General features: G+C 39.2%; 1 protein-coding gene across 7 annotated transcripts in view; it reads right to left on the bottom strand.

Moving 5' to 3' along the window:
• The window catches only part of Mtx2 (metaxin 2), a 51,501-nt gene extending 32,037 nt beyond the window's left edge, over nucleotides 1–19,464 (bottom strand). Inside the window, exons 1-3 of one of the 7 annotated variants that reach the window (XM_059260731.1) lie at nucleotides 19,146–19,162; nucleotides 15,436–15,531; nucleotides 14,683–14,758 (exon numbers count right to left, since the gene is read on the bottom strand). In XM_059260731.1, coding sequence (XP_059116714.1) covers nucleotides 14,683–14,686 — 4 coding nt within the window. In that variant the 5' untranslated portion in view covers nucleotides 14,687–14,758; nucleotides 15,436–15,531; nucleotides 19,146–19,162. Of the gene's footprint in view, nucleotides 1–14,682; nucleotides 14,759–15,435; nucleotides 15,532–19,034; nucleotides 19,110–19,145; nucleotides 19,163–19,231 lie in introns of those variants that run through there. The other 6 variants (XM_059260729.1, XM_059260733.1, XM_059260732.1 and 3 more) reach the window with 6 other exon arrangements.
• Between the last annotated feature and the right edge of the window lie 61 nt (nucleotides 19,465–19,525).

Raw genomic sequence — 19,525 nt, 5'->3', positions numbered from 1 at the left:
TAAAGGTGTGTGCCACCACTGCCTGGCTTACCTTTCAGCACAGTCTAAGTGACCTAGTTTAAATAATTATAATGTGGGAAAAGAAATCACTAGCGCTATTCTGTAAGTGTGCCAAAAGTGAAAACCCCACTTTGGGTGGCACATTGCTAGATCTATTAACAATCCATGGAGGTTCCAGTCTATCCAAGTCAGTCGTTCTCAACCTGTGGGTCGCAATCCCTTTGGGGTCGAACATATCAGATATTTACATTATGATTCCTAACCCTAGCAAAACTACAGTTGTGAAGTAGCAACAAAATAATTTTAGGGTTGGGGGTCATCACAATAATAAGGAGCTGTATTAAAGGGTCACAATATTGGGAAGGTTGAGAAGCACTGATTTAAGTAAATCCAAGAATCATGAACAATTGTCACCCACACATGGCAAAATACAAAGACTACTTCTTGCCGTGAATAACATTAATTAAAGCCTTTTATTGTGAACCCCCGACTAAAGAGGCAGTCCAAAAAGACAACCTTTTCTCCACTTTTCTCTTTCCCAATGTCAAGCAAGGCAATACCCACTCCACCACTTGCCCTGAATTATGTATCAAATAAAGGGAGGTGGACATTTTTAAAGCATAGTGATGACAATAGACTTATAATACCTGTAGCATTTTTTAAATTATTTTTAAAACAATAAAACACTTTCAGTTTCTAACTAACTGTTCTTCAGCTGACTTTAGACTTCATTGTTTTGGACTACCTCCAATAGTATATTTCATATCACTTACCCCTATGTAATTTCAATTTCCACTACTAAACCACTCCCTAGTAGGAAAGGCCATTTCAAACGTCCTTAGAGAAGGAGCAGCCTCAGAATAACTAGAAAAGGTAAAACTAAAATAGTTTCTTTTTTTTTTTTAAGATTTACTTACTTATTATGTATAGTGTTCTGCCTACATGAATGCTTGCAGGCCAGAAGAGGGCACCAGATCTCATTATGGATGGTTGTTAGCCACCATGTGGTTGCTGGGAATTGAACTCAGGACCTCTAGAAGAACACCCAGTGCTCTTAACCGCTGAGCCATCTCTCCAGCCCCCTAAAATAGTTTCTTAAAAGGGAGTTGGTTAAGAAATAGAGGTTGGGAGAAAGGGTTGTTCAATACTGTCAAAGTGTAAGTTACTTATGCCTAGACCATACCAAGAGTTATATGTGGTACTTGGAATGAAGACCCAAACCCTCAACTTGATGTGCCAGATCCTTCTTGGCCTTTGGAAAGTCACTCTTTCTACCCATCACACACCTCCTCCCGAGTCCTTCCCACCCTGCATTCCATCCGTAATGCTCCTCCTCCAGTTTCTGAATCCACCGCCATTTCTCCTGCCCAGAAACTCTTTTGTGCTCTTTCCTCTACTTAGAATTATCTTTCTCTCCTCTTACATCATCACAGCTCAGTTCAAACATCACTTGCTCAGGGAGAGTCTGGTTTGTGGATATATAACCCATGCAGCTGAACAGAGCCAGCACTTGGGAAGGACCTACTTAAGTGTTCTGCTGTCCTAGTCCTGGAGTCTTTAGTCTGTGAGCAAGAACCTCAAATTTTCATTTTGCACTGCACCCTACAAATGTTAAAGATGAACTTATACCCAGGAAGTCTTTATTGCTCTCCCTAAATTGCTCAAATGCTCCCTTACACAGACACCCTTTACACCACTTATCACAGTTGATATTTTTACAATCTGAGTGTTTAGTTATATCTCCAAGCAGAAAATAAACTGTGAGTCTAGGATTGAGGCCATCCTTAGAACCTAGAATAGGAAATGCTGGCTGGATAATGTTGGGTCTTTTTTTTTTTTTTTTTTTTTTTTTTTTTGGTTTTTCGAGACAGGGTTTCTCTGTGTAGCTTTGCGCCTTTCCTGGCACTCACTTGGTAGTCCAGGCTGGCCTCGAACTCACAGAGATCCACCTGGCTCTGCCTCCCGAGTGCTGGGATTAAAGGCGTGCGCCACCACCGCCCGGCTAATGTTGGGTCTTATTAGCACTTCTTTTATTATTACTCTGTATCATTTTATGCTAACAGTGCTGCAGGGAAGATAAGAAAACTACACCACGTAGAAAAACATTTAAAAAAAAAAAAAAACTTTACCCAGACAACTTCAAGACCACACAAGTCTAAACTTATTAAACAGTTGCCTGAAAACAGGCAGATCTCCGATTTCAACTTACTTTTTTAACTCTTCCTACTTTCAATCTTAGCATAAACTTTTTATGTATCTGATACCTATTAAAGGAGTCAACAACCATGATTGTTAAATCTATTTGGACCTGCATGCTGAATAGTGCATTAAAAGGGATGTGAGATTTTAAAATGATGAACTCCGGGTTAAAGTCACAGGATGCAGAAAGCATTAACAGTGAGACAGCATGTTAAAGTTTGGGCCTTAACTATGAGGGTTTGAGAAGTATAACATTAATATCTGATTGCTACGATTTGAACATGAAATGCCCCACACAAGCTCATGTGTTAAAAGGCTTGGTGGCCAGCTGAAGCTACTCTAGAAAATCCTACAAACGTTAGGAGGCAGGGCCTGGTGAGAGGAAGTACATCACTGGGGATATGCCTTTGAAGGCCCATCCTTCCTGATCCAGTCCATGTTACCCTACTACCTGGTCACCAGAGAATGAGTAGACCACTCTGCCTTACATTCTCTAAGATGACTGACTGCCTTGCCTCAGGCCCAAAGCAATGGGGCCAGCCCACCAGGAATGGAAACCTCTGAAACCATAAATAAATCCTTTCTGCTTTGTTTTTTCACAGGAATTCATCACAGCAACAAAGACACCAATGAAAACTGTGTAGTTAGTGTAAAGTATCAAATAGAAATTTTAAGTTTTAGGGTTTATATCTGGGTAAGACACGCACAGCTAATTTACAGGTATTTCATTCTGCATATCAGACTGTCAAGCATAGCATAAAATATACACTCTAACCCCACATGGCAGACTGTTGTTCTAAGTAACTACTGCTGTAGAGTAATCCTTGCGTACACTGTGAATATGTATTACTCTCATTGGTTAACAAAAAGCTGACAGGCCAGTAGCCAGGCAGGAAGTATAGGCAGGACACCCAGACACAAAAGACTCTGGGAGGAGGAAGATCCAGAGTCAGAGGAGCTGCCAGCCAGCCACCAAGGAAGCAGTCAACAAGGGAGCAGAATGTATATATATGAAGCATAGATAAGAAATATGTGTTGCCGGGCGGTGGTGGCGCACGCCTTTAATCCCAGCACTCGGGAGGCAGAGCCAGGCGGATCTCTGTGAGTTCGAGGCCAGCCTGGACTACCAAGTGAGTTCCAGGAAAGGCGCAAAGCTACACAGAGAAACCCTGTCTCGAAAAACCAAAAAAAAAAAAAAAAAAAAAAAAAAGAAATATGTGTTAATTTAAGTGTAAGAGTTAGCTAGTAACAAGCCTGAGCTATTGGCCAAGCATTTGTAAGTAATATTAAGCCTCTAAGTGGTTATTTGGGAACTGGTGGGTGAGAGAGACATGTACAACTACAATATCATATGGGTTCTATGGTGAACCCATAGATATTCATGTGCTCCTGAACAAAAAGAGTCCTTCTCTTTCATGGTAAAAATCAGCTTTTTAGACCAAGAAAAGGCTGAGGGAGGAACATATATAAATTAGTAGAGAATCAGAGTCCCTGTCTACTTGTCTACTTGCTTACTTAACACCAAGCTCCTTCTGTCTAACTTGAATATGTCAAATTTTCCCTGAACACTTAAGACTTGTTTTTATAAATTTACTCAAATAGTTTCCCTTCAATATTTCTTTTTATTGTCAAAACCCCAATTAAACATCTTCAGAGCCAAGTTTGTCACATTATTTCTCTTTTATATGTACTGTCCATAAAGGTTTGTATTTGTCTGATGTCATAATTTTCTACCCTACCATACTGTGAGGTCAATATTGTATCTCTCATTTCCTACAAATAAATTCTTAGATACAAATGTTTTTCTGTAGCTCTGAAGCTATTTGTTAAAATCTTAGCTTCTCAACTGCATCAAACAAATCACAGCAGTTGTAATAATACATGCCAAAATAGTACATTTGAATTTATTAAGTCTTAATTTGTTGTCTAATTACCATTTCAAGCTAATATATTTGTTGTAAGAATTCCAAAGTAAAGCTATCTACTTTGGCAGCTAGAGAAAATGGCTCAGTTGGTAAAGTGTTTGATACCCAGAAACCACTGAAAAAACTTGGTGCTTCAGCACATGCTTGGAATCCTAATGATGGGAAGGCAGAGAGATCTCTGGGGCTTGCTGGCAGGTCAATAAGCGAAATCAACAAGCTCCAGGTTCAGTGAGAGACCCTGTCTCAAAAATAAGGTAGAAAGTAACTGATATCAACCACTGGCCTCCATGTGTACACATGAGCATGCACACATGTGCTACACACTTGCATACAAAAACTACTGCCTGCTTTTGGAGAAATTAATTCATTCTAAGAAAAGAAACTATATGGTTCAGTAGGTAAAAGATTACCTAAATTCAATACCCAGGACACATATTGTGTAAGGAGAAAACCAACTCTCATGGGTACTTTCTGATCCCTCCACACATTATGGCATGAATGTACATGCACACACGCACTCCCTCTAAATAAAACTGGGATATAATTTTTCTAAGATTAAAAAACTATTTCAACTTTTTCATGATAAAATAAAGACACTCTTGGTGGTCTACTCTTAATTTACATTTTAAAAATTAGAATTACTGGGAGCTAAAAGAGATGGCCCAGTGGTTAGAGCTCTTGTTACTCTTGTAGAGGACCAGGGTTCAGTTCCCAGCACCCACGTGGTGGTTCACAATCATGGCTTGCAACTCTAGCTCCAAGGGAGCTGATACCCTCTTCTGACCTCTTTAGGCACCAGGCACATACATAGTACACAGACATACATAAAGGCAAAACTCATCTATGTAATAAAGAAATCTAAATTCAAAACAATAGAATTGCAATTTAACAGTATTCAGGTAAACTTCCTTCAATTTTATTATTTTTATAAAGAATTATATTCCTATTTTGTAAATATAAAAAAAGAACTAGAAATAAGTCAGAGCACTCTAAGTGCCTATCCCAATTAGTGTTATTGAGAAGGTAGTCAGTCATTTACCAACTTTCTATTTTGCCCTAGTCAGTACCCTGATAATTTCCTACTTAGTGTCTTCCTTTACCAAAAGCAAAAAAAAAGGCACCTCTAATTTCAGTCTTTAGGGGATAAAGACCAGTATTTTTATACAACTGAGTTCTTAAACTTAAAATGGACCTTTCTCTATTCTTGCATGTGTTTATGTTGAAGAAGACAAAACAAATTACAAAGGAACATGCACAAGGCAGGTGGCACACCCTCTGATTACAGCACATGTGAGGCTCAGGCAGGGGTATCATAAGTACCATGTTAGCATAGGCAACAAATAGACGCTGTCTCAATAAAAACCAAACGTTTTTAAGTTTTAAAAATTAAATTAAAAAGACAGCTCTTAAATTTTTTAAAACATAAACTAACAACACCAAACATAAATATTTGCTCAACATTATCTTAATTGTATTTAAGCTATCCTCAAGCCTTATCAATAAATATAATCATAAAAATCAATATTCTTTACTAGCAGTCAATTATACTATTGAAATGACTGGTAGCAAATAAATCCACATATGTATATCAGTAGGTCCCTTAGAGAATTTACATATTACTTGCAGTGTCCTCAATGTCAAGTTAAGTGATAAGTCATTCTGGTGGCAGATGACTCTTCCATCCCATTCATTCAGGGTTACTTCACACTACCAAAGTGGTGACCTAATAAAGAAGTCTAGATTCCAAGGTCCATTTCTTGATCTAATCTAAGAGGACAAGAGACAGGCCATGAAAAAAGGTGCCCACTGTTGCTGGTCTCTCTTTTCTTAAATTCTGCATTTCTAATGCACAACATGACTCCTCTGGCATATGAACGTAGGTGAAGACATAATTTGTAGAATAATAGGCACTAATATTACACGCCGCTTCAATTCTGTCATTTTTCCAATCCATCAAATTGATTAATGCTATAATAACTCTACACAAACCTATCATTTGTGCACTAATGAAGTCAAACTCAGTTTATCCTTAGGCGACTATATTCCAAAAGCTCATAGATGTCATATCTTCAGCCCAGCAACACTATTTAGAGACAGTGTTACAGAAATGGAATAAGACCCATGTGCAGTCTATCTCCAAATTCAAATGACTTTCTGCCAAAGGTGTAAATACAAATGTAACAAAATGCTCAAACAAGCACTTGGCAGATCTTAATCAAAAGTTACTGTACAACACACAAAGAAAACAAGAAATAAATTTGCCAATTTGATATAGACACCAGACTGATGATCTCAGAGATATCAACAAATACACTACATTTAAAACCTATCTTCTGTCAGACAAATGTAATCAAATGGGTTTTCTGAGAAGCCCCCATGGCACTGGACTAGGCCCTCTGGATAAGCGAGACAGTTGTTTAGCTTGAACTGTTTAGGGGGCCCCCAGGCAGTGGGACCAGGACCAGTCCCTAGTGCATGAGCCAGCTTTTTGGAACCTAGTGCCTATGGTAAGACACTTTGGGCAGCCTTGGTGCAGGGAGGAGGGGCTTGGACCTGCCTCAACTGAATGTACCAGGCTCTGATGACTCCCCATGGGAGACCTTGCCTTGAAGGAGGTGGGAATGGGGGGTAGGTTGGAGGGGAAGGCTGGGGGGTGGGAGGACAGGGGAATCTGTGGTTGATATGTAAAATGAATAGAAAATCTCTTAATTAAAAAAAAAGATAATTAGACTTAAAATATAAGACTATCAAAATGGGGATTTAAGGAATGCTGTATTAGGCATTAAATTCAACATTAATTCAACCTGCAAGCTATAGAAAAGAAGGCAACAACAAACCCCAGCTAATAATCACAAGATGATTAAATAATGTCCCCAAGGTACAGGTGAAGGGAGGATGTTTAAAGACTTTACAACAAATGTGTTAAGGAATGACTCTTCCCAAAACAGGAGTTTAAAACCATTCTTCCAAGGATGGAGAGATGGTTCAATCGTTAAGAGCACATACTGCTCTTGCAGAGGACCCACATTCAGATCACAGTACCCATGTTGGGAAGCACACACTCACCTGTAACTCCAGCTCCAAGGAATCCAATGACCTCTTTTGGCCTCCAAAGGCACCTGCACTCACATGCATATACCTACCACCACAGACACACACAATTAAAAATAAAAATAAATCTTGTAGTGATATTTTAATTGTGCTGAAATGTGATTTTACTTGTATGATAATAAATAAAGTTTGCCTGGAGATCAGAGGTCACATAGCGAGGTCATATAGCCATAAACAGGAGTCAGGTGGTTGTAGCACATGCCCTTAATCTGATCACATGGCAGGCAGAGTCTCTGTGTGGTCAAGGACACAGCCAAGCGTGGTGACACGAGCCTTTAATCCTAGTACCAGCCATAGAGACCTGGAGGTCTGTATAGACGGGCAGTGACGAGGAAGTCATGTGGCTGGGCTTAGAGCCAATGAGAAGGCAGAACAGGAAGGCAATAAAAACACAAGTTAGACGGGAAGAAACTCTCTGGGGAAGCGACGGTGGCAAGGTGGTAAGATAAGGTAGTAGTGGCTCTTCACTAGTTCTCTGATCTCTTTGGCTATTACCTCTGTATTTGGCTCTATGTTTCTTATTTAATAAGACTGTTTAGAAATTAGTCTACAAAATCTTTTTTAAAAAAATTCTCCCAACACCTCAACAGTTTGAGAAATCAGTTCATTCCAGAAAAATGGCTCATGTTTTTTTATTAAAAGGGAGAAGTGCAGAATTCATGTTGTCATTTTCATAAACCTAAAATACTGGTAGGTGGCATTATGTAGCACAGTGGTTAAGTAATTTAGAATTTAAAGCAAGAACGTGCATATACAAAGATTAAAGACTAACAGATTCATAAGGACTCAACAAGGGTTCTGCAGAGCTTGCAATGTGCCTCAGTATAAACTGCTTGACTAACATGCACAAAGATCTAGGTTCAATCTCTAGTACCCTATAAACCAGGTGCTATGGCACATGCCTATAATCTCAGCACTCAGGAGGTGAGAGCAGCAGCATCAGAAGTTCAAAGCCATCCTTGGCTACATAGCAAGTTCAAGACCAGCCCGGACTACACGAGATCCTGTCTCAAAAAAAAAAAAAAAAAAAAAAGATTTTGTGACCCTTTCTTGGTTACAAATTATCTTAAGTCATTAGGAAGAAGAAACCTATTGATTGATATCAGAGCCTTTGTTGCTTGTGGTGTGTGAATACATAAACTGTACAAGCATTCATTTCAATTCATTTCAGAAAGTACATTTAGCAAGTCTACAATCAATTTTTTGTTCACTTATTATAATATACACATAAAAACAATGTCCTACAGACACAAATGACACTTAAAAAGAGATTATATTCTTTCCATCTCTTTCATTCATTTAGCTCAGCTAAGGTGATATTGAGGATCTATGCAGATCAATTCAAAAAGATTTTGACCATCTTACTCTATTTACTCAAGTAAATATTTGTGGATATATACGCATTAAAATATACTTTGGTGATATATTGTAATCCTAAAATTCCCCCCAAAAATATTATTAAAGCCATTTAAATGAACAAACGAGCTATTAAATGCCTAAAACACATAAATTAATAAGAAAAAGATGAATATAAAATTGTCGTTGTACTTCAGAATCTAATTTTACTGAATTGGTAACATGGAAGGAAAGGAAATAAGAGGGGATAGCAACCATTTACAGCACAGTAAGTGAAAACAGGTGGTGTAAAGAAAAAGTTAAGGCCTCAAGTCATGTAGATTCTCCCAATTTTATAATTTATCAACTGAGTAACCTTGGCCAAGTTGCTTAACCTTTTCTGACCTCATTATCTTACTGTAAAAGGGGAAATAGTAAATGTCTTCTAAGATTATTGAAAGAATAAAATTAGATGAGTTATATTAAGAATCCTAGTTCCCATCACATGGGAGGCACAGACAGGAATCTCTAGAGCATGCTGGCTATCCAGACTAGCCATTACTCATGAGGTTTGGGTTAGACTGAGGAAAGCTCTGACTCAGTGAATAAGGTGAACAGCAACCAGTGAAGACAACAGAAATCTAGACCGACCACACACACACACACACACACACACACACACACACACACACACACACACACCTGATCTGCTCAGCAGTTGCTACATTATTCAAAAAGAAAAACAAATAGACTCCAACTGATTAATTCAATTCATCTAACATAACTCAAATCTTACCACATCTTTTTCTACAGGCAGACCAATAAAGTCGATTATCTATGGTGCAAAGATCATCTAAAACAGTAAACTGAAATGTAAGTATCTGTCTTTAATCTGTAGTCTATGATTTCTTTACACAAACACATGGCAAGATGGAGAAATATTTTAGGGGAATACAGTGATTTAATTTTAGGTGTCAACTTGTACATAACAAGGACTATTCAGAGAACTATCAAGGTGCTATTTGTGGGTATGTCTGTGAGGATGTTTACAGAAGAGACTGGTAAGGAAGTGCTTCCCCTAATCAGCTAAGAAGCAAAAGCAAATAAAAATTTGATATGAAGGCCAAGCCCAATGTGAGCGGTACCATCCCTGAGCAGGAGGTCCTGGGTTGTATCAGAAAGCTGGTTGAGTAAGCCATGAGGAACAAGCCTGTTGGAAGCCAGGCCAATCCAAGGCTTTTTCAAGGCCCCGATGAAAGGACAAATAGAACTTTAGCTCTGTGTCCTTGCCCAGGGGCAGACTTGGCAAGGGCTGGTCTCAGGCTAGGGCCATGGCCTAGACCAGTAGTTATCAACTTTCCTAATGCTGCAACTTTTTAATATAGTTCAAGTTGTGGTGACTCCCCCAACCATAAAATTATTTTCACTACTACTTCATAACTGTAATTTTGCTACTGTTATGAATTGTAATGTAAATATCTGATATGCAGATTATCTGATATATGAACCCTGTGAAAGGGTCATTCAACCCCCAAAGGGGTCACAACCCATTGGTTGAGAACCACTGGCCTAGAAAGAGTTAGGGTTTCAGTTCCTGGGAATCTGGTTTTCCCCACTGAAGGGTGTGGTTATCAGTCCTAAGGCAGTTGTGTCTCAAGTATCCTGTGTTCTCCTGGTCAACAGTGTTTGATTTAGCTTTCTGCTGACTTTGGTCCACTTCTCTCCTACAAACAGCATATGAGATACTATACTTTTGCCAGGCGGTGGTGGCACACGCCTTTAATCCCAGCATTTGGGAGGCAGAGGCAGGCAGATCTTTGTGAGTTCGAGGCCAGCCTGGTCTACAGAGCGAGATCCAGGAAAGGTGCAAAGCTACACAGAGAAACCCTGTCTCGAAAAACCAAAAAGATACTATACTTTTAATAAAATTGCATAAGCTACCAGTTTATGCAAGACCTCCTGGACCCAGCTTTCTGTCTTCTTTATCTTCTCATCCCTGGTCCTCCCCATCAACACCTGCCCATTAGGGACCCTTATTCCCATGGGTTCAGGTCACAAGCCAGTATGCATGATTCCTCCAAGACCTCTGCATCAGTCCCTGTCTCCTTCCTATCCTGACTTCTTCCCTTGACTTCCCCGATGATGGACTACAAAGTGTAAGAGGAAACAAACATTCCCCTACCACCAAAAATAAATAATAATGCACAAGAGAAGATCGTGCTCCCTTCCTCCCTCTTCCTTCTCTTGCTTGCTTCCTTTCCTCCCTGAGCAGAGTCCTCGTTCCTGCCCGGGACACCAGAACTACAATCTTTGGACTCTTGAGACTTAACATCAGTCACTCCCCGGGTTCTCTCGACCTTGAGTCTTAGACTGAAGTATCAGCTTCCCTGATTGTGAGAACTTCAGATCTGGACTCAGCCCACTTAACAGCATCCCATCTCCAGGCTATAGCCAGCCTGTATGGAACATCTCATCCTTCATAAGCCAATAAGCCAATTCCTCAAAGAAACCCCCCTCTCACATGTTTATGTCTATACCTATGCCCTATTGACTTTCCTCCACTGCAGAACCCAATACAGAGGAAAATATATAAAGAGTAATTCATAATTCCAACTTAAGAACAAAAACATCAATTACCAGTGAAATAGTTAACATATTATAACTAGTTCTCATCACTAGCCAAATCAGTGTCTTAAACTGATAAATGGTAATGGTAAAAACAATGAAAACATAACAATCCTTAAATGAATAAAACAGGCAAGTCAGAAACATTACTTACAGTTAAAGATGTCCGTAGCTTTTGTTTGCCTGTTTTTTGTTTTTGTGGTACTGAGGACTGAAACTTTATGGTACTGAGGACTGAAACCAGGGCCTCAGCGTGCTAGGAAAGCATGCTAGGCAAGTATTCTACTGGGCTATGTTCCCATCCCCAAACATTTCATTTACCATAAAGACTGATAAGCAAAGGAAACTAACAAATGGCCAGTAATGATGGCCTCTTAATGCTCAATAGATGATAAAATTTATTTACATAAAGTTCTAGTCAATGCTTAGGCTGACCAGATAATGAAATGTATATGAAAAGAAATTCTATTACAACGAAGAATGTAGTATTCAATAGGATAAATATATACCGGATATCTTTTTATTAATCCAAGGGCAAACTAAGTTATAAAGAAATTTCTGTGGTTTAGAAAAGTTCTTAGTGATAAAAATATGCAATTAGCACAAAAACACACAATGAAATGAATTTTATGGCTTCTATTTTGCTAACACAGTTACAGTTAATGGAAATTGTCATGACAAAATGATTGTTTTTATGAAAAGAACCTTCATTACTAGCCCATCAAATTTCATTTTTATTACTGATGTAAAAAAGTTCAAAACCATGATTCATTTATAGACTATACAAAAATAAGAAAAGAGTTCAAGAATAGAGGGTCATTTACAAAGCAATAAAAAATTAAAGCATTCATTTTTCTTACTGGCAAGGCGAATACTTCTCCTCCACATGTAAATGAGTTTAGCTAAATTTACTGAATATTATAATTTCTGTCTTTAAAAAAAATGAAAAGTCTGAATTTTCAACATCTTATCTATTTGATTATCTTCATTCTATCTAATAACTACTTCTCAAGATATTTTTTAAATGTTTGAAAAATGTTAAGAGATTTGATGATGTTTTCTTTTAATTTCCACTCAAATATGGAAAGCTTAAGCTAATATTAATAACTCAAAATCCTTCACAGAGAAAATACTGACATATTTTACAGGGTACCCATCACCAAAATCTTTTAAGCTAACTCATCAAAAATCATGGAGCTGTGGGTATTGCTGAGTGGCAGAGTATTTGTCTAACATACTCAAGGCACTGCGTTCCATCCCACATACATCTCAAAGAGAGGAGATGTTATTTAAGAGTATTAAATTGTAAGAACTTACAAGAAAATTAAAATTCACATTATAGCTCAATTGTGGACTATTTCAGTAAACATATCTTTCAAAGAATCTTAGCAACATATTAAAGTTTTTTTTTCAAAAGGAGCAAAGCATTGCCTTTAACAATCTGGTTTGCAATAAATTCATGAATATAGTAAAGCCAAATAATAGGTCATCCTCTTGTCAATCAACTATACATTGCCTCTCATCTAAAGTGTAACCTTATCTGTCTATTTGGTGTCACCACCTGCCCCTCCAATATTAACTTCACATCACCAACGTAAGTTCCATAATATAATACTATCCATATGACTGATAATGAAAAAAAAAGATTATCTGAAATGCGACAGCCAGTTCAATAAATTTCTCAGTAATTCTTTAGTGCCTTTCTCAATACTAGGAAATCCTCAGAATACCACGTTAAAAACAACTAAGAACATATTTTATCTTCAAGAGCAAAAGAACTGAATGTATTGTCCTCTGCACATTTTTTTAAATTAGTGCATTTCTTCAATTATCTGTTGTAGTTTTCATCATTAAATACTTTGAGAATCAATATGGCCTTGTGAACAGTAGCACTACTGTCCCTTCACACCAAAAACAAACAAGCAAACCAACAAAGAACCCACCCTACTTTTTTGGTGGTGCAGAACATCAAATACAGGGCCTTGAATATGTAAATGCTCTTCCCATTTTAAGAAATTTATCCCCCCCCCCCCGAAAAAGAAACCACAAACACAAATGCAAGCACCATAGCAAAGAGAAAAATCATACATACCTTCAATGGCTTTGGCGCACATCAACATGACCAAACTGACTTGCCAAATCCTCTGTCTACTCTCTAGCTAATATGGACAGCCAGACTATCACACAGTAACACATCAATGTGACCAAACTGACTTGCCGAATCCCTGTCTACTCTCCAGCTAATATGAATGGCCAGACTATTACACAGTAACACATCAACGTGACCAAACTGACTTGCCGAATCCCTGTCTACTCTCCAGCTAATATGAATGGCCAGACTATTGCACACTAAGTGGTAGGAATACAAAACAAGACAACAGCCATCATGAGGCTCACAAAACACCTTAACCTGGTTATTCTAATACTAATGGAGGTGCTGATGTGAAGGAATTCAACTGATACAATGAAAATTCATAATCATATCATTTTTAAAAAAGAGATTATATTGGGTAGTCTGGCTTAAAAACTTAAAAGCCCTTTAAAAGAGGGACTAAGTCTTGCCTGAGATATACATTCCAAACAGCACTGGTCCCAAAATACTTTCTCTTCTTCCTAGATCCCCTGTTCCTATCTGCTTTTCACATTTTCAATTTGCTTGGTCAGACACACAACAGGAGCATGAGCTGGTTTGAGTATTCCTGTGTAGACATAGAGCTCCTACTGCCACCATCTTTCATGTATACTGATTGATATAATAACGTAAAGGCTCCAGCATTCATGAGGCAGAGGCAGATGCAGCTCTACGAGACTGAGGCCGGCCTGGTCTACATAGTAAGATCCAGGCCAACCTGGCAAGGCTACATAGTGAGACCCTGTCTCACAAAAACAAAACAAAACTAAACTAAAAACCCATCAGAATATGATTTCACAATGGCCAAGTAGTGGTTGCACATGCCTTTAATCCTAGAACTTGGGAGACAGAGGCAGGCAGAGCTCTGTGAGTTCAATGCCAGCCTGGTCTACAAAGAGTGTTGCAGGATAGCCAGAGCTACACAGAGAAACCCTGTATTGAAAAACAAAAATAAAAAAAAAAATAAAAATAAAAAAAAAAGCTCTCACAAGTAAATTATGGTTTCTTTACTATAATGAAATACTACATAGCTATTCAAATATGACAGCATGTAATTTCATCATAGACATGAGAGGAGATCCATTCTATATGACAAAAGAAATGTACCCTCTATATTATCTATGTCTGTATTTTAATTTAGGGGAAATAAATGATAGATTTGCTCACCAAAGGTCTGAATATGAGATAAGATTTTAAAGTATTAATTCTGGCAGTAGGTTGTCAGGTGATTTTCACTTTATTCCTTATAGTTCTCTGGATTACTTTCATTCTCTATAATGACCATGTATCGTTACTATTATTATTATATTTTTAAAAATCTCATTTGACAAGGAAAAAAATGTCGGAGGCACTTACACATTCAAATGGTGTTCAGTCTTGAGAAGAAACAGGAGTTGTTTAAGTGGACACTTCAAGCAGACAACAGCATGTGCTAAAGATGGACATTACAAACAGTTTAGAAAGGCTGAGGATGAGGGAAGAGAGCGACAAGAGATGAAGCTAGAGAGACAGGCTTGGACTTAGGTGTAGAGAGGTTTTGAAGCCACTTAGCCCTACTGACACTGGGAAAACCAAGGAAGATGTTGAAACAAGAGAAGTTGCACTAATATTTTAAGAAAATAAAACTTAAAAAGACAACAATCCCACTGAGACTTGTAATATACAGATTATTTTAGAAGGAGTCAAGAGATATTGGAAGCCCAAAAAATAGCTAATTCAAAGACTAATACAATAAGCTAATTAAAAATTAACAAAACCTTGAAAAAAGTTAAGAGTTGTGGAGACAGAGAAAGCCACACTGAAGAATAAGAACGGGAAACTGTGAGCAAGTGAGATACACTTCTAGGAAAAGACAAAAGTGATCAGTTAAACTGCGCAAGTGAAAGAACGCTTCTCCAGTAGCAAGCTTTCCATTACTCTAACAAAATACATGAAATAATCAGCTTATAAAAAAGAAAAGTTTATTTTGCCTCAGTTTAAGAGGTTTTGATTCACTGTACAGCGGACTCACTGCTTTGGACCTGTGGGGAAGCAGGTACATCACAACAAAGCTGTTCACTTCAAGGTGAGGACACACAGCAAAAGTGACCAAGGTCTCACAATCCTCACCTCTTAGTTTCTACCAGTTCCCAATACCACAGAGAGGATCAAAACTTTAGAAAACGTGAGTCTTCAGGGAACACTCCAGATCCACACTACAGCAGCCTACAAAAACATGTCCTTTACAAATCAGTCTCTCAGGGAAGGCACTGCAGAAATGTCACAGACAGATACCAGAGGCCTTCAATGTTTCTAAAAGAAATACCAAAAAGTGTGCTAGCTCATGCTCACTGGAAGTATAATCAAACTATCATTTATATTAATCTCAATTACAAAAAAATTGATAATTATGTATTGTTATAACAGGACTTTGTAAATATAACTCTACCCCACAGGTTACCCTCTTCCAAGAATGCTAAATTAACCAGAAACAGAACACTGTGGATAGTTGTTGGTCTGAGTTACACTTATAAATCACTTAGAGGTCAAGGTCAAAGTCAGATTATTTTCTTTTCAGTTCTCGACTAAGTATAATCTTTTAACTTAAAAATTTATAATCACTTAAATTACAGAAGTCAAGTTGGCTCACTATAGTAATTCAAACAATTCAGAAACACAGTCCTCCACCCTCTAGCAACACTTTATACTTACTTAAAATTCCTAAGGAGAATTTGTGAACCCTTCTAAAAAGTTCTTCTTTGCTTATGTAAGCATATATGTGTCTATACAGAATATATATCATGCTGTAACTTTTTACTTAATATATTAATTCTAGCCTGCAAGCTAATATACATAGCATTTCTTCAGTTTTAGTATCTGTAAACATACAAGTATATCCACTGTTTTTTATAAATTCTTTCCTCCTTTTTCCTCTACTAAAGACAGATTAGCCTGGAACTGGCAATCCTCCTGCCTCTGCTTTCCAATTGCTACCATTACAGTGTTTATCACCATGTCAGAAATAAATTTGCCTTCTGAAACGACAAATGTGATGTTTTTAACATTGGTACATACTGTGTAAAGATTAAATCAAGCTACTTAACATGTCCATCATGAACTTATCAACTTTCTTGTGATAACATTAGAAATCTATTCTTTTGGCTATTTTGAAACACATACTTTGTGCTGGTTGGTTTCTGTCCAGTTTTCACAAACTCAGACATATTGTGAAAGAGGGCAACTCAGCTGAAAAAATTCTTTCATTAGACTGGCCTGTGGGCAAGGCTATGGGGGATTTCCTTTAATGACTGATGCCAGAGGGCCCAGTTCATTGTGGGTGTGCCACTCCTGGGCAGGTGGTGCTGGGTTGGCTGTATACAGAAACAGGCTGAGAAAGCTACTGGAAGCAGTGGTCTTCCTCCAGGTCTCCACTCGAGCTCCTGCCCTGCCTTCCCTTCCTGAGGGACTGTCAACCATCAACTGAAATACCCCTTCCTTCCCAAGCTCTTTTGTCATGGCCTCTACCACAGCGTTAGAAACCTAAGGAAAACAATATTCCTATCAACTGTGGGTACCATGGAGGAACACAAACCACAAGTCTAAATGAAACATGTGCCCTCTGATCAACAGCGCTCCTTTCCACCTCTCTCCTCCCTAACCACCACCCACTGCCCCAGCCTCTGGCAATCACCTGTCCACTCTCTGCTTCTGTAAGATGAACTTTGTTCAGATTCGACACAAAAGTCAGATCTGCTCCTAGCTGGTGTCACTTAATCTAAGGTCCCCTAGTTCTATCCATGGCATCATGAATGAAAGAACTGCCTTCTTGTTAAGGCTGTATAGTATTCATTTTGTATATATGCCCATCCTTTTGATCCATTCATCTTCTGACAGACACCTAGTTTGCTTCCAAGGCTTGGCTATTATGAATAGTGTTAATAATGGAGTAAAGATAGCTCTCTGACAACTCACTTATTTTAGGTACTGAAATGAAACTTAGATTGGTATATCAAAATCTGACAAACATCTGGAACATTCTTATTTTTTGCTATCAGAAATAATGTTATACTAAAGATTACTGTATAGTTCTTGTAAGAATTGATCCTCAAATTTCTATCAGATAAATCCACATACAGATGATTTCTGGTTTAAAGTATAACATTTTAGTAAATATTACTGTGCTTGACTCCTAAAGGGAGCCCAACTTACAGACCCACTAAGGAATGTTTCTCTATTCTCTATGCCCCTGCCAATACTAGAGAGTGTCATATTCACTTTGCCTACCTAAGTAGAAAATTTATCAGTTATTCATGGAGTACAGCTTTTCCCCTGTCCACTGTCTACTTGTACTTCTCCTTTTATGAAATACCATTTAGATTCTTGGCCTTTCTTTTGGAAGGTTTTCTTTTTTAATTGGTTTTCTTATTAATATGTACAAATTTATTATGGTACGGTTTTTTCCTGTTGTTAATGTTTGTTTTGTTTGAAACATGTTCCTATAAAGCCCAGGCTAGCTAGTCTCAAGCCTGCAATCCTCCTGTCTCAGCCTCCCAAGTGTTTGTGATTACAGACAAGAGTCACCACACCCAGCTATTCACCGTGTCTTTTATCATCAAAAGCTTTCAATATTTTTAGACAACCAACTCTGCCAATATTTTCCATTATGGAGTATATATTCTGTGTTTTGCCTAGGAACCTCTTCTGCTATCCAGTATTATTAAAATAATATCCTGCATTTGTCCTTGATATTTTCTTCTAATTATTTTATTATAAATTAGTTTGTGTTACATTTAAATCTTTAATATATCTAAAATTTATTCATGCAATATTTTGACTTAGGAGTTGTTCCAATATTATTTATTGAATTATCTATCTTTAAATGCTTCCTCCTACTATAATAGATTACTACAAAGAGCTAAGGCAAGGTACAGAAATAACCATCACTTGAAATCTCAGTATTACTCACTTACTCAAGTCATGGGTATTTATGAAGAACCAACTGACAGATACTAGGCTACAACGGAGAACAAAACAAGCATCCCTGCTTTCATGAAGCTTACAATCTCTCTAGTTTTTCCCTTCTCACATAGAATATTTTAAAGGAAAAAGGAAATCTATGTCCACGCAAATTCAATACAGTTGGCAAAGTTATAACACATTATGCTTTTCATTTCCCTGCTTTATCTCAAATGTCCCTGTTTATTCTAGTGACTATCTCCTTATCGTACTCATATGGAAAACACTGCACGAGTTAACGTTCATTCCATTAACCCAAACCCTTCACTTTCTCTACCACCGTCACTTTCACCAAAATAAAAAAAAAACTCAATAAGAAATATATATAATATATATATATATTATAAATCTATTTACAAGTGCAGTTCGACCATCAGGTCAAAGGTGTTTACTTTCTTTAAACTTCATGCAAATTGAGAACAGAGCCAAGAACCCTAGGGACTGTGCACATGGCTTGGAGAAGCAAGAACTTCGGTCAACAACAGGTAAAGAAGGGAAGCTCGTCGGTGACGGTCACCTTGAACCTGGGAGCCCACCGCCCCAGAGACCGCCCCACACCCTAGAGGCCCGGGGAGGGGGCGGGCCGATGGCCCTGTGACCACGCCCCCACCTCGCTCCCAACCCCGGGCCTCCCCCACACCCCCAAACCGCCGGGCGGCGGAACAAAGCGCCGCGGGAGGGGAGCGGGCAGGACTCGGTGCCTGCAGGGTGACCTTGGCCTTAAGTCCTCAGTTTCCTCAGGCGGAAAGTGAGGCCCGGCCTGCATGGCCGCCGCCGCCGCCTCCACCCGGGCTGCGGGCTCAGGACCCTCGTCCCACGGTTACCGGGAAACTCGGGCCCTTTCCCCCACGCGGCTCTCCCCGCCGCTGCCCCGCGGAGCCCCCGCCCCGTCCGCGCCCACGAGGACTACCTGCGATCTGGGAGACGAACGCTTCCGCCACCAGAGCCATGGCGGCTGCGAGGCCCTGGACGCGCGCCTGCGCCCCGCGGCCCTCGGCGCCCTCCCGCGCGACCCCGGCGGCACCCCTGCAGCTAACGAGCCTGGCCGGGACAACGCTCAGACACGCAGACGACACCTCAGCCGCCGAGGCCGGGCCGCAAGGTTACCGCCAGGCCGGCCGGGGACTTCCGGCGTCGCTGACAGCGCGCGCCGGCACTTCCGGCTGCTCCGCCCCGCGCGCGCGCGAGCCCTTGAAGATCTGGC

The sequence above is a fragment of the Peromyscus eremicus genome, chromosome 4, assembly GCF_949786415.1.
Source record: "Peromyscus eremicus chromosome 4, PerEre_H2_v1, whole genome shotgun sequence".
In the NCBI taxonomy this organism is placed as follows: domain Eukaryota; kingdom Metazoa; phylum Chordata; class Mammalia; order Rodentia; family Cricetidae; genus Peromyscus; species Peromyscus eremicus.
The sequence above is the reverse complement of the archived record's forward strand: the minus strand, read 5'-3'. Positions and strand labels throughout refer to the sequence as shown.